Raw genomic sequence first — 22,960 nt, forward strand, 5'->3', positions numbered from 1 at the left:
GCCATGATACTAAAGGTCGGCAAGAAGGACCGCACCTCCCCAAGATCCATGCGTCTAATAGCCCTCCTATCCTGCCTAGGCAAAGGACTTGAACGGGTTGTAGCAAGACGGCTGGCCTGGACCGCAATGACTCACGAGATACTCAGCCCCCAGCATGTAGGCGCGCTCCCGAAACGCTCTGCAATAGACCTGCTGGCCTCCTTCACACACGATACACAAAGAGCTTGGGCATTGGGCAAGAAGGTGACTATGGTTACTATGGACGTTCAAGGAGCCTTTGACGCACTTCTTAAGAACCGGCTACTCGTCCGCATGGCAAAGCAGGGCTGGCCAGACCTAGTGCTCAAATTTGTCAACAGTTTCCTCACAGATCGCAAAGTCAGGGTTAGATTAGGCAAGGCAACCACCCAGTGCTACACCGTGGCCTGCGGAACACCCCAAGGATCACCACTGTCCCCAGTCCTCTACACACTATACCTAGCAGAGCTTCTAAACCAGGACACAACCCGCCGCTTCGGGTATGCTGACGACGTCTGCATATACCGGGCCTCGAACTCTCTGGATGAAAACGTTCGCCTGCTGGCAGAAGATGTCAGAGCTATCAACGAGTGGGGTGCAGCAAACAAGGTTGCCTTCGCACCAGAAAAGTTGGAAATAATGCACCTCACTAGGCAATGGGATAACTATTCCCCGCCCTGTGTTGTGGACGACTCCCTCACCATTACACCAATTACAGATCAGGACGACGGAGTCCAACCCGCCTGCCGATGGCTGGGGTCTAGTTTGATCGAAAGCTTAACTTCAAAAGACACGTTGAAACGAGAGCAGCGACAGCCCGCAAAGTTGCCCATCACATCCGTAGTCTTGCCAACACAGTTAATGGCCCCCCAGCCTCAGCCCTCCGCAAAGCAGTCACTACCTGCATAATGCTATGTCTCCTCTACGGAGCAGAAGCATGGTTTGAAGGCCGCACCAAGAACCCTCTGACCAACCGATCGGACCAACCGCCCGTAGTTAGCACTAGGATTAGCTGGCACCTCAAAGCCCTCAACCAGACACTCACCATCGCGGCTCGCGCTATCCTCCCTGCCTGGAAAACCTATCCAGGATGGGCACTCTTTCGAGACGCCGGCTTACCATCAGCACTCATTATGCTAGAAGAAGCAAAGCTGAGATTCGCTCTGCATCTGCAAGTAGTCGATAAGAACCACCTACTTACAGCCAGGATCAAGATCTCGGTGATACCGAAGGGCAGGGGAGCTGGAGGTTTGCAGAAGCTACACTCCAAAGTCCAGCGACTTGGGTTGATTCTTCCTACCATTCCCAGACACACCCTCATAGCGCCGCACTACTCTCTAGGGTGCCGCACTGACCCAACAAACGGTATAGCCAAGGCTGAGGCCGCCAAATTATTTACGAAGTGGTGGGACACCCTTACCAACCAGGACGTCACCATCTTCTCTGATGGATCAGAACAGCGCACTGACGGCGAACGCTTTGTCACCTACGGCTACGCGATATACTAGGCCCAGACTCAGATTGCCATAGGGAGGGGATCGCTTAATCCCCAATCCCATGTATTCGATGCCGAAGCAGTGGGTGCTTGGAGAGGTCTCCAGCACGCTATCAGACTAGCCCCCATAGCCACCGCAGGCTATGGATGTGTATTGACTCAACGTCAGTTATCTGGGGTATACGGGGCAACGCCCCCACATCGTCGCAATGGGCATTCCTTGAGTGCCAGGCAGCAATGGCAGTCTTCAACATACAAGTACGCTGGTCGCCAGGCCACACCAGGATTATTGGGAATGAGGCAGCAGACCGCCTTGCCGATGCCGAAGCAAAAGCACCCAGCCAGCCTTACGGCATGGCCGCGGAACCGACAGCATCTAGGGTGCGTTCAATCGCTAAGTCCTTGCTCAACGCTGCCAGGCAGCGCTGGTGGGACCAAACTCGGACCTAAATGTCGGCCTGGTACCGGCAATGGGAACTACCCTACCAAACCACAAAGACACCAATCGAACTGACGCTTCCGCGCCCTGTTCTCGCGCATCTGCTGGCCATCCGGTCACGACATGGGGACTTTGCATGGTACCACATCAAATTCAGACACGACACAGCAGAATTGAATTGTTCTTGCGGGCGACTTAAAACACCTAAGCACATGCTCTTCTGCAGAAAAACAAGACGCTCTTTTAGCAGATGGCCGCTCCGACCATCCAGCCCCCAAGCAATATGAAAGAGGCCGTCAGGTACCTTAAGGCTCTACTTACTGAGCCTGAACACTTCGAGTCACTTTTGGAGCTCACCAAGTACTTCACAACAATCTGCCGGCGATAATTTTAGTTTCGGCATTACAAAACACATTACTAGGCGGCCTTTAGCCGCTTATGTCTATGTCATCAGTCCCTCGCTCATTTACCACCTCTACACCTCCTCCCCAGCTTCAACGCTAACGCCCTAGGCCTACTAGCCCTAGAACAAGAGCTCTGCTTCATTGCTCAACACATCTACAGCCCCACAGCCCGGAACCTAGATAGAGTCTTTTCAACTAGCGGAAATTACCCTACCAGACTGCACACACTGCCAACACCCAAAGAATAGGAGCACCTGAGTACCATACAGGGCGCTACCCGTCTTTCATGCCCCCTGGGAGGCTTTCATAGGACGTTAAACAATACATACATACATACATACACAATACCACCTCAGTTCAATCCTTCAATTCTTCCAGCACTCACAATCCCCCACAGATAGGGATGGGGGCACGTGACCTACAGAGCGCCGAGTTGGTGCCGTGACAGTTGGGGTGTTGGGGTGAGCATTACGCGCACATCCTCGTTAGGTCTAGAAACTCGTAATTTTTCTTCTCAACATCTATGTTGCTAGCCTCTAATACCTATACACACGCTCTTTCTTTGACAATACAGTATAAAGTCTGCTTCGCGAAGAATAATGTCTTCCACATGTATCCCTCTCCATGCTTACTATCTGCCACCACTTGAAAATCAAACTTTTTTACGATCTGCGGGATGACTTTGTACATCTCTAACAAGCTGATGTTCTTACCAATACATGTCCGCGATCCAGCACCAAATGTAAGGAAGTTCCGGTCCATCACTGCACGCTTCTCAGCGTCCTGCACTAACCAACGCTCCGGTCTGAATTTAGAAGCATCTGGACCAAAAATCTCTTTATTGTTATGGATAACCCATGGGTTGACGCCGACTTCAGTACCAGCAGGAAAATAACGCCCTGCAAGATTTGCACCGCCGATGCCGATAATACGTGTCAAGGGTGCGCCAACCGCAGGATGCATGCGAAGTGTTTCCTGAATTACTGCACGAAGATAGGGTAGCTTTTGAGACTCCTTGAACGTAATTGGGTCCGATGCTGCGCCTCTGTTTACAGCATCGTCGAGTTCTTCCCGTAACTTAGCGAGTACGTCTGGATGCATGGATAGGTAGGCGATGGTGGCGGTCAACGAGATGGCCGTCGTATCTGAGCCTGCTCCAATATTGCTTCCGCAAGCGTTTATTGTGTCGAGTCGAGTAGCTTTGCCATTTTTTTCAAGCGGCAGCAGCTTGTCAAGGAAGTCCTGGCGATCTTTTGGAGATATAGTCTGCCCCGAGACACGGTTCTGAATCTGTAAAAGGATGAAATCCATGACCTTCATGAAGGGCGACTTTATACCCAGATATTCGGCCGCCTTGCATAAGGCCCAGTGCACCTCAGGAATAAGCCCAACTTTGGCGCCGTAATCGAGCCCTTCGTCAATAGCAGTAATGAGACCTGCCTTGTCGCCATCTTCTTCCATAAATCCAAACCTCGAACCTAAGGTGATCTCTCCAATCACATCAAATGCATAGTATTGCATTAAATGTCGTACATTAAGTTGTTTTCCACTGCCCGAGTATTCTTTTAGTCTTCTAAGTAAAATACTGTTGCATGCGTTTACGAACGGCTCATACGAGAGCAAATTGTTGTTTGAATACAATTGACTGATTGGGCGTCTAATGTTGGCATGGATCTGAACATTAACTTCGCTAAACAAATTGCCCTGGGACGGATCTCCAAATGGAGTGTAGTAATTCGACTTGTCTAGGGCGTTGTGATAGCCTAGAAGGACCCTAGAAGCTCCAGTGTCGTTGACGCTGTATCGATTCGGCGCAAGTCTAACAACAGGTCCTACACACGTAAGTAAATATCAATTTAAGACTTAGGCACAAAACATACCGTATTCCTCATGTAGGGCTATATTATAGGTTGCAAAATCGTGTTTACGCACCGCACGTAATTCCCAGAGACGCGTGAAACGTGCGAGAAACGGACCAGGCACGCTGCGAAGCGGTGTCATCAACGCTCTAATGATAGGACTAATCACTAGATAGATGACAAGTAAAACTAGAGCACCTGTGTATAGCTGACTGTTCGACATTTTGGTTCTTAATAGCAGTGGCCAGGAAAAAGTAGAAAGAAGCAGAGATAGCGCTCTAAAGAGCTCTGTGCAGAACAGTGTAAATCTAGTAAAACCTTTATTTATACGGGCTAGTCAGAATTCCGTTCCTTTACTTTTCGTCCGCTGATTCTCTTCCCGCACGGAAGCCGCGCAACGTCTCCACTTGTTTTCAACTCTAGCAAAGAACAAGGCTTTAATTATGGGCCGACGTATGCCGACGTATCCAAAGTCGGCGTTCCTATAAAGCCGACTTGCCGTTAGCACCACCGAGCTGGCCGGCGTAACGTCGATCCAAGCGTGCCGGGACGCACGGTGTAACAGGACACTTTCTCTTCCGGACTCTTAGATTGCCCCAAGCGTTCTCAAATAACGTCGGAGACGGGTGAGCTGTTCAGACGGGTGAGCTGGTCACTCTGCCAAGACCCCACCAAAACTTCAATTATCCTATTATGCCACAACGTAATGTGGTGGAGCAAGTGGGAATGAACGGACCCGAAGGGTGTCGAGACGCGGTGAGAGCCTTCACTAGTATTCACGGTGAATCAGGCTTCCCGTGCTCTGATTGGCCAGGCACTGATTAGTCAGCTGCTCCATGCGCGCACCATAGATATTCTCCCTTCTCCCGTAGCTCCAATACAACAAGTTCACGCACGTTTTCTCCACCTTCATCAGAGATGGTGTTCGGCGGGGCGTCTCGCGAATCCGGGCGTCTCGCGCACGGGCACGTTATACTACCGAGGCGCCCGGCGTAACCATCCACCCGGCGTGACCATCCACCCGAACACCAAAATCGACAGCACAACATGAAGCTATTGAGCCACGTGCGATAGCTATAATCGCGATATTTTTTTAGAGTTGAGTTCTATAGGCCTTAATTAATATATATAGCTATCTATATTTTGCTGGGAACTTGATTGCTCGGCCGTGTCGTGATTGAGATGGTGGTGGGCCTGCTGCAGTACCTGCAGCCTCACTACTACCCTGAGGCTGCGCAGCTGCTCTCTTTTTTGAACCTGCCTTAGTAGCTATCTTGAGGCACCTCCTCTTGCCTCTTTGGGCAGTTTTTTGAGCTTGCCGGAGTTGTTGTTGAGCCTTGCGAGCTGCCTGTCGTGAGGCTCGATCAGCAGCCTCACGAGCCTTCTTCTCCTGCCTTGTTATTTGAGCTTCTAGTCTTGCTGCACGCCTCTTTTGAGCTGCCTGGAGCTTTTCCTGCCTCCTCTCCTGGCGTAGGCGAGCTGCTTCAGCTTTCTGGTGTTGTAGTTGCTCTTCTTTAAGCCCTTGTTGGAGCTGGCGATCACGTGCCTCCTTTACCTTCCTTGGGGACCAGAATACAGCCCTACCGTGATAGTCCTCACCTGCCTCTAGAGGCAGAGCCTTGCCTCGCTTCCTGCGCTTCTTCTCATTGATGAGAGCCTTCTTGAGTCTCACCAGACTCCGCAACAATCAATCGGATCGGCATGATTGATTCCTATCTAGGTTAAAGGCTGCCTAATGAAGTAATTCTTTAACCTATATAGGAATCAATCATGTCAATCGATTGATTGTTGCGGAGTCTGAGTCTCACATTCTCATGCTTAGCTAGTACTAATCTAATTGAGAGTCGGTGGATCGTTTGGTTAAGTTTAGAGATCTTTCTCTAGTCTCTATCAGCTACAGCGTAGTCGACTAGCTGCCTAATCTTCCTCTAATTAGAGGCGCTTAAGGCTGAGGAGTCGCTATCGCTTAATTGGCCTGTTAGGGTCTCACAGGATCAGGTATTTAAAACTGTGTTGAATTACAAAGTTTTTGCAGTACCGAGTTTCTAAGAAACTTCGGTAGTGTCGGCATACACACGGTGTGTCGCCTAATAAGGCCCAATGTACCGCCTCGATCCTACTTCGGCCCAACTCGGACCCAACGTTATGTATACCTTCGTAGCCCCCACATTCGTAGAATCATCATACACCAGAATACCAATACACAAGATTACCTTAGCTACTGTTATTCACCGTACGATCGTACAAGGCCTTCCAACACTGATCAGTGATTGCACGGCAGTCACAGACAGTTAGGTTAAGAAGAGATAGATTCTTTACCCCGCGCGTTCCCTAGATTGCCTATATCAGCAAGGCGGAGTTATCTATGCTAAGCTCACTGTTAGCTATATCAGGCGTCGTTCGTGGCTAGCGACCGACCGTTACAGCCGTATCAGAAGCGTTCCAAGACGCCGTCTATACACGCGCCAACCGACCGGTTGAGATTTGACCCGTGTACAACCCACGACCACCGACGCATCTCTAGCGAACGCAGCTAGCGCAACAAGCGTCAACAAGAACACAATGGCAGGAGAGAGAACATCATCGGAAAGAGCACCGGTAGCCAGGACGCCGGCAGTAGGAATGGCGAGCAGTAGTAGAAGAGTGGTACCCACACTAGAGGCGCTACTAGGGACCACAAACATAAAACCAAGAGAATGGCATCACATCGATCCAGAGATGTGGGAGGACAACCTTGAAGCTCCAGACGATGAGGTAGGGATTACTACAGCAACAACGTACATTGCGCGTGCGATTGCGGACTATACAGATCGACCAACAGCAGATGAAGAACTCTTTTGGGAGTTCCGTCAGGACTTTGAAGGATGGACAGAGGCAATGTTCCTACGTGCCCAGCCAATATACACAAAGGAACTAAAGCGGATCCTCCGCTTTAAGGGAGTGTATACTGGCCGTATTAATATGGCACCTAGTGAGTCTCTAGCTAGGTTATTACGCATGGAGGAGTACCTAGAATGGCCTCAGGACGTATTCCAGTCGGCTGTGTTTGACACACGATCAGCTGCGCACATGTTGCAAGAGCGGGCACTACGGCAACAACGCAGTGAAGGATCAGTACAGTCCACAGACAGGAGATTATCAAGCCAGGCCCAGAGCCGAACCCAAACGCCTGTAAGGACAAGAGGCCGAGACGTAGACAGTCGGCAAACCCGCGATCAAGACCAGACCCACGCCCGTGTGCAAGGACGACAGGAGACCGTTGAGGAAGAACAACAGATTCAGGACCAGCTGGCAAAAACGATTGAGAAAGCCCAAAACCAACCAATCCGAAGCCAGCCTGTAGAGACAACTGAATCCGCACCGCAGCCAGCCTATCAGCGCGTCCAAAGTCAGCAACCTCCCCTCACCTACAACAACTTCGACCGATTCCGCGAGTATACACCAGCATACCCGCAACGTCCGAAGGGACCGAGCGTTCCCCAATTGTGCCCTCTGGTGAAACAGACCCGTACAAGGCAGTTCCACCAATCGAGTTTAGCAATGAGAAACTAGATCCTAAGACGATCAATGTCTTCGTGAAAATGTGGGACCGAGACAAAAAGTATACGGGAAAGCCGTACGACCTCCTAGACGATAAATTGAAAATCTTCTACAGCATCTGTTATCACGCAGACATCGAGCCAGGGCAGTTCCATGCAGTCTTTCCACGGATTCTCGACGGCCGCGCAGAGGAGTATTACCTCCACTTCGTCGATCAGCGGATGGATACGTTCTTGACTGCCTACCACAGTCCGCAACAATCAATTAAGTGGGTCCTAGAAGGTTCAGATTGGATTGATTGATTACCGCTTTAAGCCTAGTAGTTACCTATAGGAGTTTAAGCCCTACCTAGATAGGTAAGTGGGTCTAGGAGAGTGACCGGATTGAATTGATTGTTGCGGAGTCTACTGCCTACACAAAGCTCAAGAACCACTTCGACACAGACGTCAACCACGGCCATTACTACGCGGACTGGACGACGACATCGTTTGTCAAAGTCCGCAGGGAGAACCCCGAAAAGAACCTCCACGAGGTCCTTGACATCATGCTGGACAAGCTCCAATTGTGTCAAAGAGCACTTGGACAGCAGTACATGGGAGAATACGCGCTCCGAACGACTGTAATCACAGCATGCCGAGGCGTGAAGGAGCTCGAGATGGCACTCTACAAGCCGTCTCTAGAATGCGAGGTTCTGTTTGGAGATCTGCGATCGTCAATCGAAAACTCACTCGCCATGACCGTCTCCGTCAACTTCACTGAGGCGGATACGGATAGCCAGTACTACTTGGATCGTCGGTACAACAACAACAGCTCTGGAAGATTGCGAGGGAATTACAACCCTCGTGGTGGACGCAGCGGATTCACCCGCGGACGCGGTGGGCTTCAGCACCGCTCTGGAGTCAACACACAAATCGACAAGAAATGTTACGTCTGCAGCAAGACAGGCTGTTGGTCCACAAACCATACGCTTGAAGAAAGAAAACGCTCAAAAGCGCAGTACATCACACACTGCGCGATTACGGGAGAGCAAATGGAGTTTAGCACATTTCTCGTCGCGTACGAGGGGGAAGAAGTCGACCAGTTCTTCCTAGAGGAGCAAGACGAAGATGATGAAGACCAAAGACTGGCAGTTAAGTACCTCACAGATCAGGCCTTTCTGCACCACGTGACCGGAGAAGACGTCTACAGGTGCAAGGAGCCTATTACGCCCGCAACGCAGTTCCTTATCGAGGATCGATACTCGCGAATCACGTACCAAGGCATTCTTCCTGACACTGGTGCCTCAAATGTATCGACAGCCGGAAAGGAGCAGTTCCTGGCGCTCCAAACTGAGGACCCCACCGTAACTCTAGATACGTCTACTGCTGGAAACGCATCTGTGCAATTTGGCAAAGGAAGCGTCACTACTTCGATTGGAACCGCACATGTATCGACACAGATTGGAAAGATCAAATTTGAGGTCTTGAACGCACCCACCCCGTTTCTCCTCTGTCTGAAAGACATGGACCGGCTCCACGTGTACTTCAACAATACTACGGACCAGCTGGTACAAGGAAAAGCTACCTTTCCAGTGATTCGCAAATGGGGACACCCGTGGTTCCACCTAAGCAAGGCAGAGCGCGCGCGCGTATTCCTTACGGAGACTGAGCTCCGACGCTTACACCGGAGGTTCGGGCATCCAGCCGTCGAACGGCTGATACGATTGCTCAAACGCGCAGGACACGAGGACGTGGATGAACGGCTGCTCCGAGAGATCCAAACGTTCTGCCATCACTGCCAAGCGCATGATCCAGCGCCGCGCCGATTCAAGTTTAGGCTGAAAGATGATCGGGAATTCAACTTCGAGATCCTCGTAGATGTGATGTATCTGAGTGGGAAACCAGTGCTTCACGTGATCGATTCGGCTACAACATTCAACGGCGCGCGATTTCTACCGTCTATGAGCGCGAAAGACACCTGGGAAGCACTCCGCCTGCTCTGGATTGATACATATCAAGGGCCGCCAGATATCGTCACCCACGACGCTGGCACTAACTTCGCGTCAGTCGAATTCAGATCAGAGGCGAAGATCATGGGAATCACATGTAAACAAGTGCCAACCGAGGCCCATTGGTCTATCGGCAAGGTAGAAAGATACCACGCACCGCTCAGACGCGCGTACGAGATCCTGAGGACAGAGCTTGACACTGGCACCAGCGACGCCGCAGTGTTGCAGATGGCAGTCAAGGCCGTCAACGACACCGCAGGCCCAGACGGGCTCGTACCCACGCTGCTCGTCTTCGGTGCATACCCCCGGATATCCATGGATTCACCACCATCTCCCTCGATAACCCACAGAGATGCCAACAATCAAATCAATCAAGCTTCAGGCCCTATACTTGCTTTGATTGACGTTTTCTTGGTGTTGAGCTTGCTTTGATGGGCTTGATAGGTCGATCAGTGAGGCTTGATTGGTGAGCTTGATGGGCTTGATCGCTAGGTAGCCTTAGGAAGCTCCGAAGAGTGAAAAAGGCGGTTTCTGGAGCCAAAAAAAGGCAAAACGAGAAGTTAGTATAGAGTTTCGAACACAAAGCAAAAAAGGCCGCAACTATCTGCTCTAGAGAGAGGTCCTTCTAGGAGCGCGTTTGAGGGAGAATAGCAGTGTTGCGTAGTATATAACCTGAAGTCTTATTGCGCGCGAGTAATCAAGAAAAGATAAGATTGTATCGCTATCGCCGTTGAAACCCAGCTACTCGGGAGTCTCTACGTTGAGCAGAGTGCTCACAAGCTATCCTCATCGTTCACTAGCAGTATATGCCCCCAACAGCAGTATACAGCAGGGACAGTAACCTCTCTAAGGCCTTTGGATAGGATATATCGAAGCTTAAGACTCATTAATCGACGCGGAGGCAGGCGGTATTATTCAGTGGATGGGCGTTGTAAGGTAGGCGAGACGTCTATTTTAAGAAGTAGTCAGCTACGCTCTGCTAGGTATATTGAAGCTGTAAGAAGCAGCTATCCTGATGACCCTAGAGGTCGTAGACGAGGATGGAGATGGGCTGTACTTACCGGAATCGCTAGGTTGCTCCCACGCTGTGAGGTTGTACAACTGCTCAAGGTCGTGATCTGAGAGTTGGCTTGTAGCTGACGTCGGCAGCTTTATGCCAGCGGCATTCCAAGCCCGTACACATTGAAGCGCGGCGAGTAGTTGTGACCCAATCTTGCGCCGTCGCGGAGCAAGTAGATCTCCTAGTTCACTAAACATGCGCTCGCACTCGCAACTGCTCGCTGGAATACTCAACACGTCAATCGCAAAGCGTGAGAGGTCGGGATACTTAGACTGAAGCTGTACCCAGTACTTGATAGGGTTGCCGTCAACGTTAGGGCTGTTGTGCTGCTTACTCGTCCACTTTGGCTCCAATTTGCGCCACCTGTCGTACTCATCTGTGAGCTCATCATCGTCCTCGCTATCGCTTATGATGTACGAGATAGCCTCGTCAATAGCGCCGTTATCACGCTCTTTTGAGGGCTTTGTTGGAGGAGTAGAGGTCGTATACTCTGCCCAAAGAGCACGAAAGTCAGCCATACAGGCGACGAGCCACTCAGGCTTATCACGCCACGCCTTCTCGCAATAGCGTCGATAGTACGGGTGAAGAGCGCAGGCCGCAAAGTACGCGGGTGAGTCGTCGAGTTTACTGTAGTAGTCGTTGAGCTTCTCCCACGCTGCGCGAAAGTTGATAGAGATGTGATCTTCAGGCGCCTCGCGCTGCTCAAAATCAACCCTCTCGTACTGCCGGAGACGCTGCTCAAAGCGCCCCATAAGGAACTCAAACACTGGTATAACCTCGTATATCGCACCGAAACGGCCACATTTGCCTCTGCCTTCAAGGCGCTTTGTAGCATCTTTCAGCGGCTTCAGCACCTCAATATACTCAGTTATAACAGCCCAATCAGCAGCTGTGAGGCCCTTAGATCTCATCCAAGCAGGCGCCTGGGGCTTCTTGTTGTTCTTCGTTCGGGCGTGTGAGTCGGCAACGCGCTGCTGTTCCACGTAGAAACAAACGTAGGAGTTGAACGCGGGTTGTAGTAATACAGCTCTCTCAAACGCTGAACAAAAGGAGTTCCAGCGCGTAACGCAAGGCTTTACAGGCTCGAGTATTTGGAATTTAGCGTCGTCGTCGGCCGGTAAGTCCTGCCTCGCGAGGCGCTGAAAGTTCGCGAACATGTCGTACTGTTGTGGCGTTTTGATGTAGCTAATAACGTCTATAAGCGTGCCTAATGGGCCCTGCTTACGCCACTCGTTGAGGTATTTCTCTTCCTCCTGTACAGCGTTAGAAAGCTTCATTGAAAAGAACAGGTAGACTTACAGCCAAGTTCTCGTCGTTGTTAAAGGCGTCCTTGTTTGAGCCAAATATAATCGACTGGCCAACTAAGTTGATTGTATGAGCGCTACAACGTAGCCGGCGATGCTTAGACTTAAAGCCAAACTTCGCTCCAAGGGTCGCGATAGCAGTGTCGTTATTGAACGCGTTGTCGAGCATAAAGTAGCCAACGTTCTGCGCAGTTATATTAAACTTCTGCAGAGTTTCAGCGACACAATCAGCTATCCTGTCGCCAGTATGGGCACCTGAGAGCTGCGGCAGGTCAATAGCAACGTCCCTAAGGTCGCCCTCAGCCGTGGCAAAGTGAGCGACAATACCGAAGAAGCCACGCTTGCCACCTTTAACGGTCCACCCATCAAAGCTTATATGTATCTTGCTCGCCGCGCAACGCAGCTCATCGACGACCTGAGGCTGCATGAAGTTGTACAGCCTCATCACAAACTGCGCAACGCTTGTGCGACTACTCCAGAGCGCCTGCTCAGCTTCAGGATTCGCGAAATGTATCATCCTGCGGAAAGCTGGATCTTCGAACTGGCAGAGGGCGAGGTTGTTGTCAACAAGCCAGCTAACAGCTGCTATTCGAAAGGACTGTACGTCGAAGTTTCCTATCTCGTTCGCAACCCTTTGGCTAACGCCGAAGCCGCCCTTCAGCATCATTTCTAGCGATTTCTGGCCTCCAAGAAGCTGCTGAGGCGGTTGCTCGCCAGCGTTTGTTATTCCATGATCCCTATTTAGGTGCCTCGCAGCAGTACTAGTTGCCTCCGTCGTCTCCGCAAAGCCAGCAGTCGCTGCTTTACGCTTGTGACAGATGTGGCACAGCCAGAATATCCTGTTGGTATTACTGCGGAGAGTAAGCCGATAACCGTAGTTGTATACCCAGCTTTTCTTCTGCTTCTGTGTCCGAAGAGGCTTCATATACCGTGGCAGGCGACTCCAGTTAATGCCATCAAAGTTATCGGCCATACGCGGGTCGAAGTCAGGCTCTGGCTCGCCTTCATCTACCGCTTCAGACGCCGCTGCAGCTACCTCAGAGGCTTCAACAGGCGCGACAATCGCATCTTCGGGTATAGAGTCGCGCAACTGCATCTCGAAATCAACGCCTTGGCTCGCGGCCAGTATAGCTCGACGCGGCGACGTTGGCGGAGTCTCGCGCTGTGTATCCTCGTCGATAACGAAAGGGTGAGATGGCTGCGAAGCTTCGATAGTTATAGGCTGTGATTTACTGCCTTTCTGGCGTTTTGAGCGACCAGCGGCGGCAACAGGAGCGGCAGCAGGGCGTTTACGAGGATGCCTAGGGTCTGGCATAATAGCAACGGGTAGCACTAGGAATAGAACATGTAGAGAATTGTGTTAATCATTGTGCTACGGGAACTAAGATCTATATCTCCGCCGGCTAACGTTGTGGGCGCTATGCCCTGTACGTACTAGCCTTTAAGTGAGAGAAGATGGGATGGAACCTAGGTTATACCAAAATCTACGACTTCACGTTCTACGATATAGCCAGGATCAAGCCTATCAAGCTCACCAATCAAGCCTGCTTGATGGGCTTGATTTGCTTGTACTTTTGAGCAGTCTGGGCTTGATTTGGCTTGATTGTATTCACTCAATCAAATCAATCAAGCCCATCAAGCAGGCTTGATTTGGCTTGATTGTATTCACTCAATCAAATCAATCAAGCCCATCAAGCAGGCTTGATTGTTGGCATCTCTGGATTATGGACTCTCTTTTAGTCCACTATGAGCAGCAAAAGGTAAGCATTAACGTGTTATCCGAACTTTAAGTCTTCGGTTAACAGCTTTATAGATACATTACTCTAAAGATGAAAATGAGGACCTTCGCATGGTTCGATCGATCGAGATGGGCTGGTTCGTACTTGAGAAGTACTACAACATGACTGATCAGGTTCCGGTGTACGCTTCCGCTATTCTTCTAAATCCCGCAAGTAGAGCAGCATATCTCAAGAAGAACTGGCCAGCCGAATGGTACGAACCAGCTATTAACGCTGCTCAAAACTTTTGGGTGAATGAGTTTAAGGACGCTTTGCCTTTAGCTAGCCCTACAGCTTCTCAACAAATGGCTCCTCCTTTAAAGCAACGCGGTGCCGTTCTCGATCAGATTCTACAACAGATGTCAGTTGCGGCGGCAGATCAATCAAACAGCGACGATCTTAAAATTTTCGCAGAAAGTCCAGTAATACAAATCGACTGTAGCCCTCTTGAATGGTGGTGCCGATCGGAGCAACGGCAGCGCTACCCTAGGCTAAGCAACATGGCTATCTCTATTCTTTCTATCGCTGCAGAGTCGTCCGAGCCAGAGAGAACATTCTCAGGTGCAAGAAGAACCTGTTCATGGGATCGGTCGAGGCTCACTTGCGACAACATTGAGAAGATCGAGTGCATTGGCAGTTGGCTTAGGGAAGGCCACATAAAACCGTGTTCTCTCAACGGAATGGGTCTACCAATGGAACCAGAGCAAGATGACGAAGCAGAGATGATAAGGGATGAGGTAGAGGAGATTCTAGAATGGACATAACCCGGTCTTGGCATGATGTATCTTATATCGTTTTTATATCGTTTATATCGTTAAACGCTTTAACGTTATAAGGATTTTTGCTTAAACGCGTTAACGTTTTAAGCTTTGCCAAAACGATTTAAAAACGATTTGCCCATGTATGAGTGCAAGGGGGGCATCGCAATATATTCATCGAGGACGGCATGGTAGTGTTTGTGACGCGGTACCACAAGGGATACAAAGTCAGCGGCGACGTCAAGATTATCCATCGATATTTGCCGCGCGAGGTGGGCGAGCTAGTAGTGTGGTACATGTGGCTGGTGTTGCCGTTCCAGCAGCGGCTCGAGGCGTTGGTGTGGGAGAAGGAGGCAGTTTCGTCGCATATGTGGCCAGCAGACCCCAGCGGCCGCAAGTGGACGACCGATCGGCTGCGGGAGGCGTTGAAGCGCGAGAGCCGGATCGCGATGGGCCAGGAGTGGACGTTTGCCGGGTACCGGGAGATGGCGATTGGCATCAGCCGGCGGTTTTTGCGTGGATCGACTGCGTTCCAGGCAGATGAGGGCGAGGAGAACAAGGAGTGGGCTGAGGAGCAGGCAGGAGATTCGATTGCCGACGAGCAGGCGGGCCATACGTCGCACGTGGCGGGACTGGTATACGCGCGAGGGATCATGGAGCAGTCAGGGGCCGTGGCGGATAGGCGGCAGCAGTTCCGGGCATCGAGCACGGATTGGCATAGATTTTTGGGCTTCCAGGCAGGCGTGGACGACCAGAGAAGAAGCAGCAAGCGGAAGAGAGCGCCGTTTGAGAGCGAGGCAGACGAGGCAAGGGTGGATCGGTGGCAGCGGCTAAGGAAGATGGACGCGAGGGCGCAGCTGAAGCGCATGATGGGCGAAAAGGCCGAGTTCCGGGGCGTTCAGGAGGCAGCGATCAAAGCCATCACAGCAGGCGAGAGTCCCGTAGTAGCGGTGATGCCGACGGGGGCAGGCAAGAGCTTGTTGTTCATGTTGCCGGCGTGGGCAGAGCAGGGCGGCACGACGGTGGTGGTAGTGCCGTTGATCGCGTTGCGTGGCGACATGGCACAGCGGTGCAAGAAGCTAGGGATATCGTGCGTAGAGTGGCAGAGTCGGCGTCCGCCAGACGCAGCAGCGGTGGTGTTAGTGACGCCCGAGTCGGCAGTTGGAGAGGAATTTGCAACGTTTTTGAACCGGCTACGAGCGACGCGGCAGCTAGATCGGATTATTATCGACGAGTGCCATATTGTGTTAAACCGGCAGTACACGTTCCGCAAGCAGATGCAGCAGCTAGGCAAGCTGGTGGCTGTAGAGACGCAGATGGTCATGTTGACAGCAACGTTGCCACCCAGCGAGGAGGACGAGTTATTCCGGCGAATGCATTTTGAGCGTGGGCAGGTAAGAATGTTTAGGGCACCGACAGCACGGAGCAACATAGCGTACCGGGTGGTAAGGGTAGAGAAGGAGAGGAAGAGACAGGAGGTAGAGGCAACGGTGTTGGCGATGGTACAGCAGAAGGTCCGAAAGTATAAGAGCGGCAAGATTGTAGTGTACGGCAACTCAGTGCCAAAGGTCAAGGGGTTAGCCGAGAAGCTCAAGTGCCATGCGTATCATCACCACGCGGTTGGCAAGGCAAGCATGTTGGGGGAGTTCATGGGCGGCAAGCAGCGGGTGATTGTGGCAACCAGCGCGTTGGGCATGGGAGTGGACGTGCCCGATATCCGGTGCATTGTCCACATGGATTGGCCGTTTAGCGTGTTGGATTACGCGCAGGAGAGCGGGCGAGCCGGGCGAGACGGGGAGCGGAGCGAGGCGATCATGATGGTGCAGGACGGCGAGCAGCGAGCGGCGGATGACAAGCAAGGGAAGGCGGAGCAGCGGTTGGTGCGAGCATACGTCGAAGGCATAGACGAGGCGGCGACATGTAGACGGGTAGTGTTGGACGGGTATTTGGACAGGCGCGAGGCCGAGCGAGCTCGGTGCGAGGAGGGAGAGGAGAGGTGTGACGTATGCATGAGAGCCGACGGGGAGGAGATGGAGGAGGAGATGGAAGAGATGGAGGAGGTGGAGGAGATGGAGGAGGAGATGGAGGAGGATATGGAGGAGGGCGGCAGCAGCAACGAAGAAGAGGCGGAGACATTGGAGAGGGAGCAAGAAGAGGCGCGGCAGACGTTTAATCAGCAGCAACGAGAACAAGGCGGCCCGCGACAGAGATTGATACAGCAGCGGCAGCAGGAGTTCGCCGACGTCGAGTGGCTGCGTAGGCAGCTGGCGCAATGGATAAACCGGTGTGGGTTATGTGAGGCAGTAGGCCAAGGATCGAGCACACACGATGTACGGCAATGTTGGCGACAAGAGAGCCAGCAGATCAAGCAGTCGATTAAGAGGATGGAAGAGACAATTAAGTTTGAGCGTTATTCGGGTTGTTTTTGGTGTGGAGTGCCGCAGGAGATATGCAAGCGGTGGGAAAGGAATAGTTTTCGGCGATATCAGAGAGTCCAAGACGGGGATTGCCAGTATAGAGGGGTATTAATAGGCGGGTTATTAAGTATAGCATTAGGGCGGAGCGAGGTAGGAAACCGATGGACGGCGCGGTTAGAGGAGTTCGGGGTTAGTAATTCAGGAGCAGGGCCGACGTTGTTTGAGTTTTTAGGAAAAAAGCGATTGTTAGAGACGGTTGAGAGCAATAACTTAGCAGGAGAGTTTTGTTGGATTACAAGATTAATAGGCGAGTAGAGGAAATATAGAGAGTTGTAACGTTGACGAGGGTAGCTCCAACAGCTCGAGTAGGTCGGATAGTGTAAGCAGCGATAAAGGCAAGAGCAGCAAGATTAGCGAGAGCGTAGGCAGGGTTAGCAGCAAGAGAGATAGCAGCAACAGTGACGATAGTAGCAGCAGTAAGAGTAGCGACGAAGGCGAGGGTAGTTGTAACGGTTTGGGACTTGCCAAGACCGACTTGGGTGAGAGTTGGGTACGGCCATCGCTACCACACTTTCTCATCACACACACCTATATAGCTGCAGTTCCTCCATAGCTACACAATGCAACGCAGTCCTCCTCCTCTCCTCACACCGTTACAGTTATGAGCCCGGAAGCCTTTAATTAAATCGCTGCGTTCACCCGATATACAGCTAACAGACAAGCTGTCGATACGACGACACTCAACACTAGGAGCATATTTAGCTAGGTAGTTATGGCAACTCAAGAGCACGAAATGCAGGTGACGAGAGCGTCAGTTACCCTCCGAAAGCCAGACGATTGGTCGAAATGGCTGTTCACGAGGAAGATATCCGCAGACCGGAATGGTCTGTGGGAGTACGTTAACCCAGATCTTTCGCCAGAGAGGCTGAAGATGCTAGAAGACGAGAGACCTAAAGAGCTCGAAGTAAGGAGATTTCGAAATCCTCTTACAGACGAGCAGATCGATATCCCAGACTTGACAGCGACAGAGCTCGCTACGTACAACTCATGGGCTAGACGATTCGATCGCGACGAGGCCAGGTGGCTCACGAAGGAGAAGGCTCTCCGAAACCTGAGCCTAGAGATCGTGCAGACAATTGACGTCAAACACCTAGACCTAATCCTCGATTGCGCAGACGCCTATAGCCAGCTGAGAACGCTAAAGAAGCACCTCTGTCCATCGATTGGAGAGAGGAACCACCAACTTAGAGCTCGGTACACAGCAGTCTGCACGAGACCAAAGACCGCAAACTTAGATACATGGTTCGACGAGTGGGTGACGATCACCCGACTCCTTACGGAGGCCAAGATGCCAGAGACGACTGGCAACAGGGCGCAGGAAGAGTTTATCCTGTCGATTAGAGGCCTGGACGATAGCTGGGCAGCTACTCAGCTACAAGACCTTATTAAGAAGGAACAGAAGAATGAAGAATTTCCGCTAATCGCGGATTTGATCGCGGAGTTCAGATCATACTACCGACGTACACGTCCAATCGCGTCAGGACTTGGAACCTTTGCTACGCTCGAGGTAGCAAGTAGTGGCAATAGCCAAGGATCTCGTACACGCACAGGACCATGGACACCAAGGTGTCTTGATGGGGAAAACCACAAATTCGATAACTGCCCGTACGTTAACCAGTCAGTTCGGACAAAGGGCTGGAAGCCAGACAAGGCAATTCAGGATAAGTTCACAGAGCTTAGAGACAGTCCTACGTCGAATTCGATAGCTAATGCACTAAGAGCAACAGAGCGGGGGCTTAAGAAGAAGACGAAGCCGCAGGCTGAGGTCCAGAGCTCTTCCATGATCAGTATGGACGATGGACAGCCAGCGCGCAATAAGCCACACGTTAATGCGGTGTTGCAGACTGCAGCAGCTACAGGACTGTCAGCTCCACCGCTGCTCACGAGATGGATACTTGATCCAGGTTCGAACTGCCACGTCACGAATACGAAAGGAGCCGACTGGATCTTGACAAAGAAAGGGGAGCCTTTAGACTGTGTATACGCTGGAGGAGCCCTCACTCAAGTCGAAGAATGGGGAGAAACGACTATCCAGGTCAAGACTCCGACAGGAGAAGGACAAATGAAGCTTACATGGGTGGCATACATCCCTGGCTTCTTCACGAGCGTCGTTGGCCTATCGCGGAGCCGATCTCTCGGCATAAACTTCGACTCAGGCAGAGACTGTCTGTATCAGAAGAAGGCATCGAACGTAATCTGTCTTCTCCAGTACAGAAACGGTCACTGGCTTGTCGACGTGGAGAAAGACCAGAAAGTTGAGCTGGATCTACTCTCTACGTACGCGACTCGATATACCAAGCCCTCAAAGGAACCGAGGAAGGATCTCTTAGTCAGTCAGGACACGGCTCATCGGATGTTCGGCCATATTAGCCGAAAAGCAGTTGGGCACTTAAACGATCATGTGATCGGGATTAGTGTCGAGGAGCAGGCAATTGCTCCGACATGGACAGACTGTCAAGTTTGTATTGAAACGAAGCTTCACAAGTTTGTGAGCAGGAGAGCTCAAAGTGAGCTAGCTGAACGTCCGTTCTACCGAATAGGAATGGACCTAGTGCAGCTAAGAGAAAGAAACGAGCGCTGCTACAATGGAGATCTATGGATGCTCCATGCAGTGTGTTCGTATAGTAAGTGGCATGAGGCATGCTGCCTAGCAGATAAGAGCTCAGGCACCCTTAAGCGTACAGTGATGCGTCTACTAGCTAAGATCAAACGCCAGTTCGACGCGGTCGTAGTAGTCGTGAAGCTTGACAACGAGCGCGGCTATAGCGAGTTACTCTATGTGCTTAAAGATCTCGGTATTATTGTGGAACCCCGAGCTGAGTACACAGAGGAGCAGAACGGCCTATCAGAACAGGCTGGGAAGATGATCGTGATCCGAGCGAGAGCGGTCAGAATTGATGGAAGACTGCCAATGGAACTCTCAAATGAGTGCTGTCTTGTGGCAGTCTACCTGCTTAACAGAACACCAGTCGAATCACTGGGATGGAAAACTCCGTACGAGGTAGTACGGGGACAGAAGCCGTCGGCAGCTCACCTCAATGTTGTGGGAGCCCGAGCCTACGTGCTGAATAATAAGCTGAAGCGAGGAGAGAAGCTCGAATCTCGCGCGCTGATCGGACAGCTAGTTGGATACGACTCCACGAACATATACCGAGTATGGATGCCAGCATTGGGACGAGTCCTCAGGACGAGATAGACTCCGCAACAATCAATTCAATCCGGTCACTCTCCTAGACCCACTTACCTATCTAGGTAGGGCTTAAACTCCTATAGGTAACTACTAGGCTTAAAGCGGTAATCAATCAATCCAATCTGAACCTTCTAGGACCCACTTAATTGATTGTTGCGGACTGTGGGACGAGAGACGTCGTCTTCATGTCTAATGATGGAACTGAGCCTGTCTACCCAGATCGACAGACTCTGAGAGAGGTGGTGACGATACTGGACGTTCCAGAACCACTAGAGGAAACCGACCAGGAGATAGAAATGCTCCTACAGTCGGCGCAAAGAGACTGGAGTGGTCCGAGCCGGTCCGAGCAAGCCGCTCGAACAGACCACGCCAAGGATGCGCCTCGGACGTTGCCAACACCTGAGAGCACTCCAGAATCAATGCCTGAGCCCGAGCCCGAGCCCGAGCCCGAGCCCGAGCTGGAAACAGTCGAAATGCCGCGAGGCTGGGAGCAGATACCAGCCGAAGCAGAGGCACCAGATCGACGATTAAACAACGCTCCAAGACGTGAGGAGATTAGCGGTCAGGTTAGTGAGTCGAACGTTCTGACGGGGAAAAGGCAGAGGAAGACGCTCGGCACGTACTTCGTTGCGTTCGCCCAAGCACTTCAGCAAACAGAGCCACAGAAGTCACGGCTACACAGGGATGAGCTTCCGCCTCCGCCAAAGAGATGGAAAGACCTAGAGAAGCACCCTTTTGGACAGGAATTTAAAGCGGCAGCAGCGAAAGAATTCAAGAGCTGTCGTGAAAAGGGCTGTTTTAAGACAACGTCAGCCACAGTGATTAATAGCCAGAGATTGCCCTTGATGTGGGTATTCACGTACAAGTTTAATGAAGACGGACTTCTGTACAAGTACAAGGCTCGGCTTGTCGTAAGAGGAGACCTCCAGGAGGACTGGGGCGACACGTACGCAGCCACGCTGGCCGCACGAGTGTTCAGATTCCTCATGGCTCTCACGGCAGCCTTTGGCCTGAAAGCATATCAGCAGAGATGTCAACAAGCAAGTCAAGCTGGCTTGATTCTTATCGATTGCAGATCACAGACCATTCTCTGGGACGTGCCACTGTGCACGAGCCTCTATATTGTCTGTGATCTGCAATCGATAAGAATCAAGCCAGCTTGACTTGCTTGTTGACATCTCTGCATATCAGTATGATGTGCTAAACGCGTTTTTGAACGCACCTCTTGAGAAGCTAGTCTACGTACAGACTCCAGATCCGTACGTAGAAGAGCTTGGCAAGATACTCGAGCTTAAGAGAGCTCTTTATGGGCTAAAAGACGCGCCTCTTCTCTGGTACAAGCACCTGAAGGAGACGCTAATTAAGTTGGGTCTGAAACCAGTAAAGGACGTTCCTTGCTTGTTTACCAACGAGAGACTGATAGTCTTCTTCTATGTTGATGATATCGTGGTACTGGTACATCCGGATCACCTTGATGATCATCAGGAATTTGAGAGACGACTGGAGGCGGTATACGACCTGAGAAAGCTTGGAGAGCTCAAGTGGTTCCTTGGGATCAGAGTTCTGAGAGACTGGACAGCAGGAAAGATCTGGCTAACACAGGACTCATTTATTGAGAAGGTAGTCAACAAGTATGACTTAGATCAGAAGTCAGGGGGAGATATCCAGCAGTCCCGCTCGTAGAGAACTCTCTGGCCCAGTCAACCGAGGATACGAGTAACCAGCGTACTCAGCTGTACCAGCAGCTGGTTGGATCGCTGGCGTATATCTCGACGTTCACGAGACCGGATGTGGCACGAGCCCACTCCGTACTGGCCCGGCATCTCCAGAACCCTGGGCAGAAGCACGTATCGGCAGTAAAGCATGTCTGGCGATACCTGTATGGAACAAGACATCTAGCGATTAGAGCTAGTCAGCAGATAGCAGAGAGCTCGTCCTACGTCTGGGAAAAGTCTCTCTTCTATGGAGCATCTGATGCAGCGTTTGCTGATGATGTGGAAAGTCGTCAATCATCTCATGGATATTTGTTCAAGCTCTATGGGATGCCTATTGACTGGAAGGCTACCCGCCAGAGATCTGTTACGAAGTCAACAACTGAGGCTGAGCTGATAGCTCTATCAGCAACCGGAGGGGAGATGGAATGGTGGACCCGGGTCTTCCAGCATATCAAGTTCGACCCGGAGATTCAACCAACGATCTACTGCGACAACGAGCAGACGGTCGGGATCGTTAAGAAAGAAGACGAACGGCTTCACACGAAGCTAAGACATGTAGACACCCATCAAATGTGGGTAAGACAGGAGGTACAGGAAGGAAGGCTCTGTGTAGAGTGGTGCCCTACAGCAGAGATGCCTGCAGATGGACTCACAAAGTCCCTCGTAAGGCAGAAACACGCCGAGTTTGTGAGACAGCTAGGGCTTGAAAATGTTCGCCAGCTTCTTACTACTCATGTAAACACACCAGAACCAACCGAGCTATGGCACTGGCACTAGTCAGCTTTGTTGATCACGGCAGCTGGGGGGGAGTGTAACGGTTTGGGACTTGCCAAGACCGACTTGGGTGAGAGTTGGGTACGGCCATCGCTACCACACTTTCTCATCACACACACCTATATAGCTGCAGTTCCTCCATAGCTACACAATGCAACGCAG

The 22,960-nt window shown here is 51.4% G+C and overlaps 14 protein-coding genes across 14 annotated transcripts; 11 read left to right on the plus strand and 3 right to left on the minus strand.

Annotated features, from left to right (window-relative positions):
* Nucleotides 1-3: 3 nt before the first annotated feature.
* Nucleotides 4-927, plus strand: PtrM4_074020 (uncharacterized protein; the record flags this gene model as incomplete). The annotated part of the gene is made up of 1 exon (XM_066106099.1): nucleotides 4-927. The coding sequence occupies one exon, from the start codon at nucleotides 4-6 to the stop codon at nucleotides 925-927; it is 924 nt and encodes a 307-aa protein (XP_065963037.1).
* Nucleotides 928-1,151: 224 nt separating this feature from the next.
* Nucleotides 1,152-1,526, plus strand: PtrM4_074030 (uncharacterized protein; the record flags this gene model as incomplete). The annotated part of the gene is made up of 1 exon (XM_066106100.1): nucleotides 1,152-1,526. One exon carries the CDS (start codon nucleotides 1,152-1,154, stop codon nucleotides 1,524-1,526), a length of 375 nt encoding a protein of 124 aa, XP_065963038.1.
* A 224-nt stretch (nucleotides 1,527-1,750) lies between these two features.
* On the plus strand, nucleotides 1,751-2,340 carry PtrM4_074040 (uncharacterized protein; the record flags this gene model as incomplete). The annotated part of the gene is made up of 2 exons (XM_066106101.1): nucleotides 1,751-1,894; nucleotides 2,224-2,340. 2 exons carry the CDS (start codon nucleotides 1,751-1,753, stop codon nucleotides 2,338-2,340), a joined length of 261 nt encoding a protein of 86 aa, XP_065963039.1.
* Nucleotides 2,341-3,008: 668 nt separating this feature from the next.
* PtrM4_074050 (CypX, Cytochrome P450) lies at nucleotides 3,009-4,438 on the minus strand (the record flags this gene model as incomplete). The annotated part of the gene is made up of 3 exons (XM_066106102.1): nucleotides 3,009-3,013; nucleotides 3,070-4,188; nucleotides 4,237-4,438. The coding sequence occupies 3 exons, from the start codon at nucleotides 4,436-4,438 to the stop codon at nucleotides 3,009-3,011; spliced, it is 1,326 nt and encodes a 441-aa protein (XP_065963040.1).
* A 909-nt stretch (nucleotides 4,439-5,347) lies between these two features.
* Nucleotides 5,348-6,031, minus strand: PtrM4_074060 (uncharacterized protein; the record flags this gene model as incomplete). Its single annotated transcript, XM_066106103.1, has 2 exons — nucleotides 5,348-5,891; nucleotides 6,024-6,031. 2 exons carry the CDS (start codon nucleotides 6,029-6,031, stop codon nucleotides 5,348-5,350), a joined length of 552 nt encoding a protein of 183 aa, XP_065963041.1.
* A 902-nt stretch (nucleotides 6,032-6,933) lies between these two features.
* On the plus strand, nucleotides 6,934-7,767 carry PtrM4_074070 (uncharacterized protein; the record flags this gene model as incomplete). Its single annotated transcript, XM_066106104.1, has 1 exon — nucleotides 6,934-7,767. One exon carries the CDS (start codon nucleotides 6,934-6,936, stop codon nucleotides 7,765-7,767), a length of 834 nt encoding a protein of 277 aa, XP_065963042.1.
* A 29-nt stretch (nucleotides 7,768-7,796) lies between these two features.
* On the plus strand, nucleotides 7,797-8,057 carry PtrM4_074080 (uncharacterized protein; the record flags this gene model as incomplete). The annotated part of the gene is made up of 1 exon (XM_066106105.1): nucleotides 7,797-8,057. One exon carries the CDS (start codon nucleotides 7,797-7,799, stop codon nucleotides 8,055-8,057), a length of 261 nt encoding a protein of 86 aa, XP_065963043.1.
* Nucleotides 8,058-8,299: 242 nt separating this feature from the next.
* On the plus strand, nucleotides 8,300-10,174 carry PtrM4_074090 (uncharacterized protein; the record flags this gene model as incomplete). Its single annotated transcript, XM_066106106.1, has 1 exon — nucleotides 8,300-10,174. The coding sequence occupies one exon, from the start codon at nucleotides 8,300-8,302 to the stop codon at nucleotides 10,172-10,174; it is 1,875 nt and encodes a 624-aa protein (XP_065963044.1).
* A 575-nt stretch (nucleotides 10,175-10,749) lies between these two features.
* Nucleotides 10,750-13,421, minus strand: PtrM4_074100 (Dimer-Tnp-hAT domain containing protein; the record flags this gene model as incomplete). Its single annotated transcript, XM_066106107.1, has 3 exons — nucleotides 10,750-10,754; nucleotides 10,804-12,055; nucleotides 12,102-13,421. The coding sequence occupies 3 exons, from the start codon at nucleotides 13,419-13,421 to the stop codon at nucleotides 10,750-10,752; spliced, it is 2,577 nt and encodes an 858-aa protein (XP_065963045.1).
* A 409-nt stretch (nucleotides 13,422-13,830) lies between these two features.
* On the plus strand, nucleotides 13,831-14,648 carry PtrM4_074110 (uncharacterized protein; the record flags this gene model as incomplete). The annotated part of the gene is made up of 2 exons (XM_066106108.1): nucleotides 13,831-13,866; nucleotides 13,920-14,648. 2 exons carry the CDS (start codon nucleotides 13,831-13,833, stop codon nucleotides 14,646-14,648), a joined length of 765 nt encoding a protein of 254 aa, XP_065963046.1.
* A 182-nt stretch (nucleotides 14,649-14,830) lies between these two features.
* On the plus strand, nucleotides 14,831-16,566 carry PtrM4_074120 (uncharacterized protein; the record flags this gene model as incomplete). The annotated part of the gene is made up of 2 exons (XM_066106109.1): nucleotides 14,831-16,362; nucleotides 16,548-16,566. The coding sequence occupies 2 exons, from the start codon at nucleotides 14,831-14,833 to the stop codon at nucleotides 16,564-16,566; spliced, it is 1,551 nt and encodes a 516-aa protein (XP_065963047.1).
* A 157-nt stretch (nucleotides 16,567-16,723) lies between these two features.
* Nucleotides 16,724-17,022, plus strand: PtrM4_074130 (uncharacterized protein; the record flags this gene model as incomplete). Its single annotated transcript, XM_066106110.1, has 2 exons — nucleotides 16,724-16,898; nucleotides 17,003-17,022. The coding sequence occupies 2 exons, from the start codon at nucleotides 16,724-16,726 to the stop codon at nucleotides 17,020-17,022; spliced, it is 195 nt and encodes a 64-aa protein (XP_065963048.1).
* An 830-nt stretch (nucleotides 17,023-17,852) lies between these two features.
* PtrM4_074140 (uncharacterized protein) lies at nucleotides 17,853-20,315 on the plus strand (the record flags this gene model as incomplete). The annotated part of the gene is made up of 1 exon (XM_066106111.1): nucleotides 17,853-20,315. One exon carries the CDS (start codon nucleotides 17,853-17,855, stop codon nucleotides 20,313-20,315), a length of 2,463 nt encoding a protein of 820 aa, XP_065963049.1.
* Nucleotides 20,316-20,782: 467 nt separating this feature from the next.
* Nucleotides 20,783-22,801, plus strand: PtrM4_074150 (uncharacterized protein; the record flags this gene model as incomplete). Its single annotated transcript, XM_066106112.1, has 3 exons — nucleotides 20,783-21,406; nucleotides 21,501-21,940; nucleotides 21,964-22,801. 3 exons carry the CDS (start codon nucleotides 20,783-20,785, stop codon nucleotides 22,799-22,801), a joined length of 1,902 nt encoding a protein of 633 aa, XP_065963050.1.
* Between the last annotated feature and the right edge of the window lie 159 nt (nucleotides 22,802-22,960).

The sequence above is a fragment of the Pyrenophora tritici-repentis genome, chromosome 3, assembly GCF_003171515.1.
Source record: "Pyrenophora tritici-repentis strain M4 chromosome 3, whole genome shotgun sequence".
NCBI classification, from domain to species: Eukaryota; Fungi; Ascomycota; class Dothideomycetes; order Pleosporales; family Pleosporaceae; genus Pyrenophora; species Pyrenophora tritici-repentis.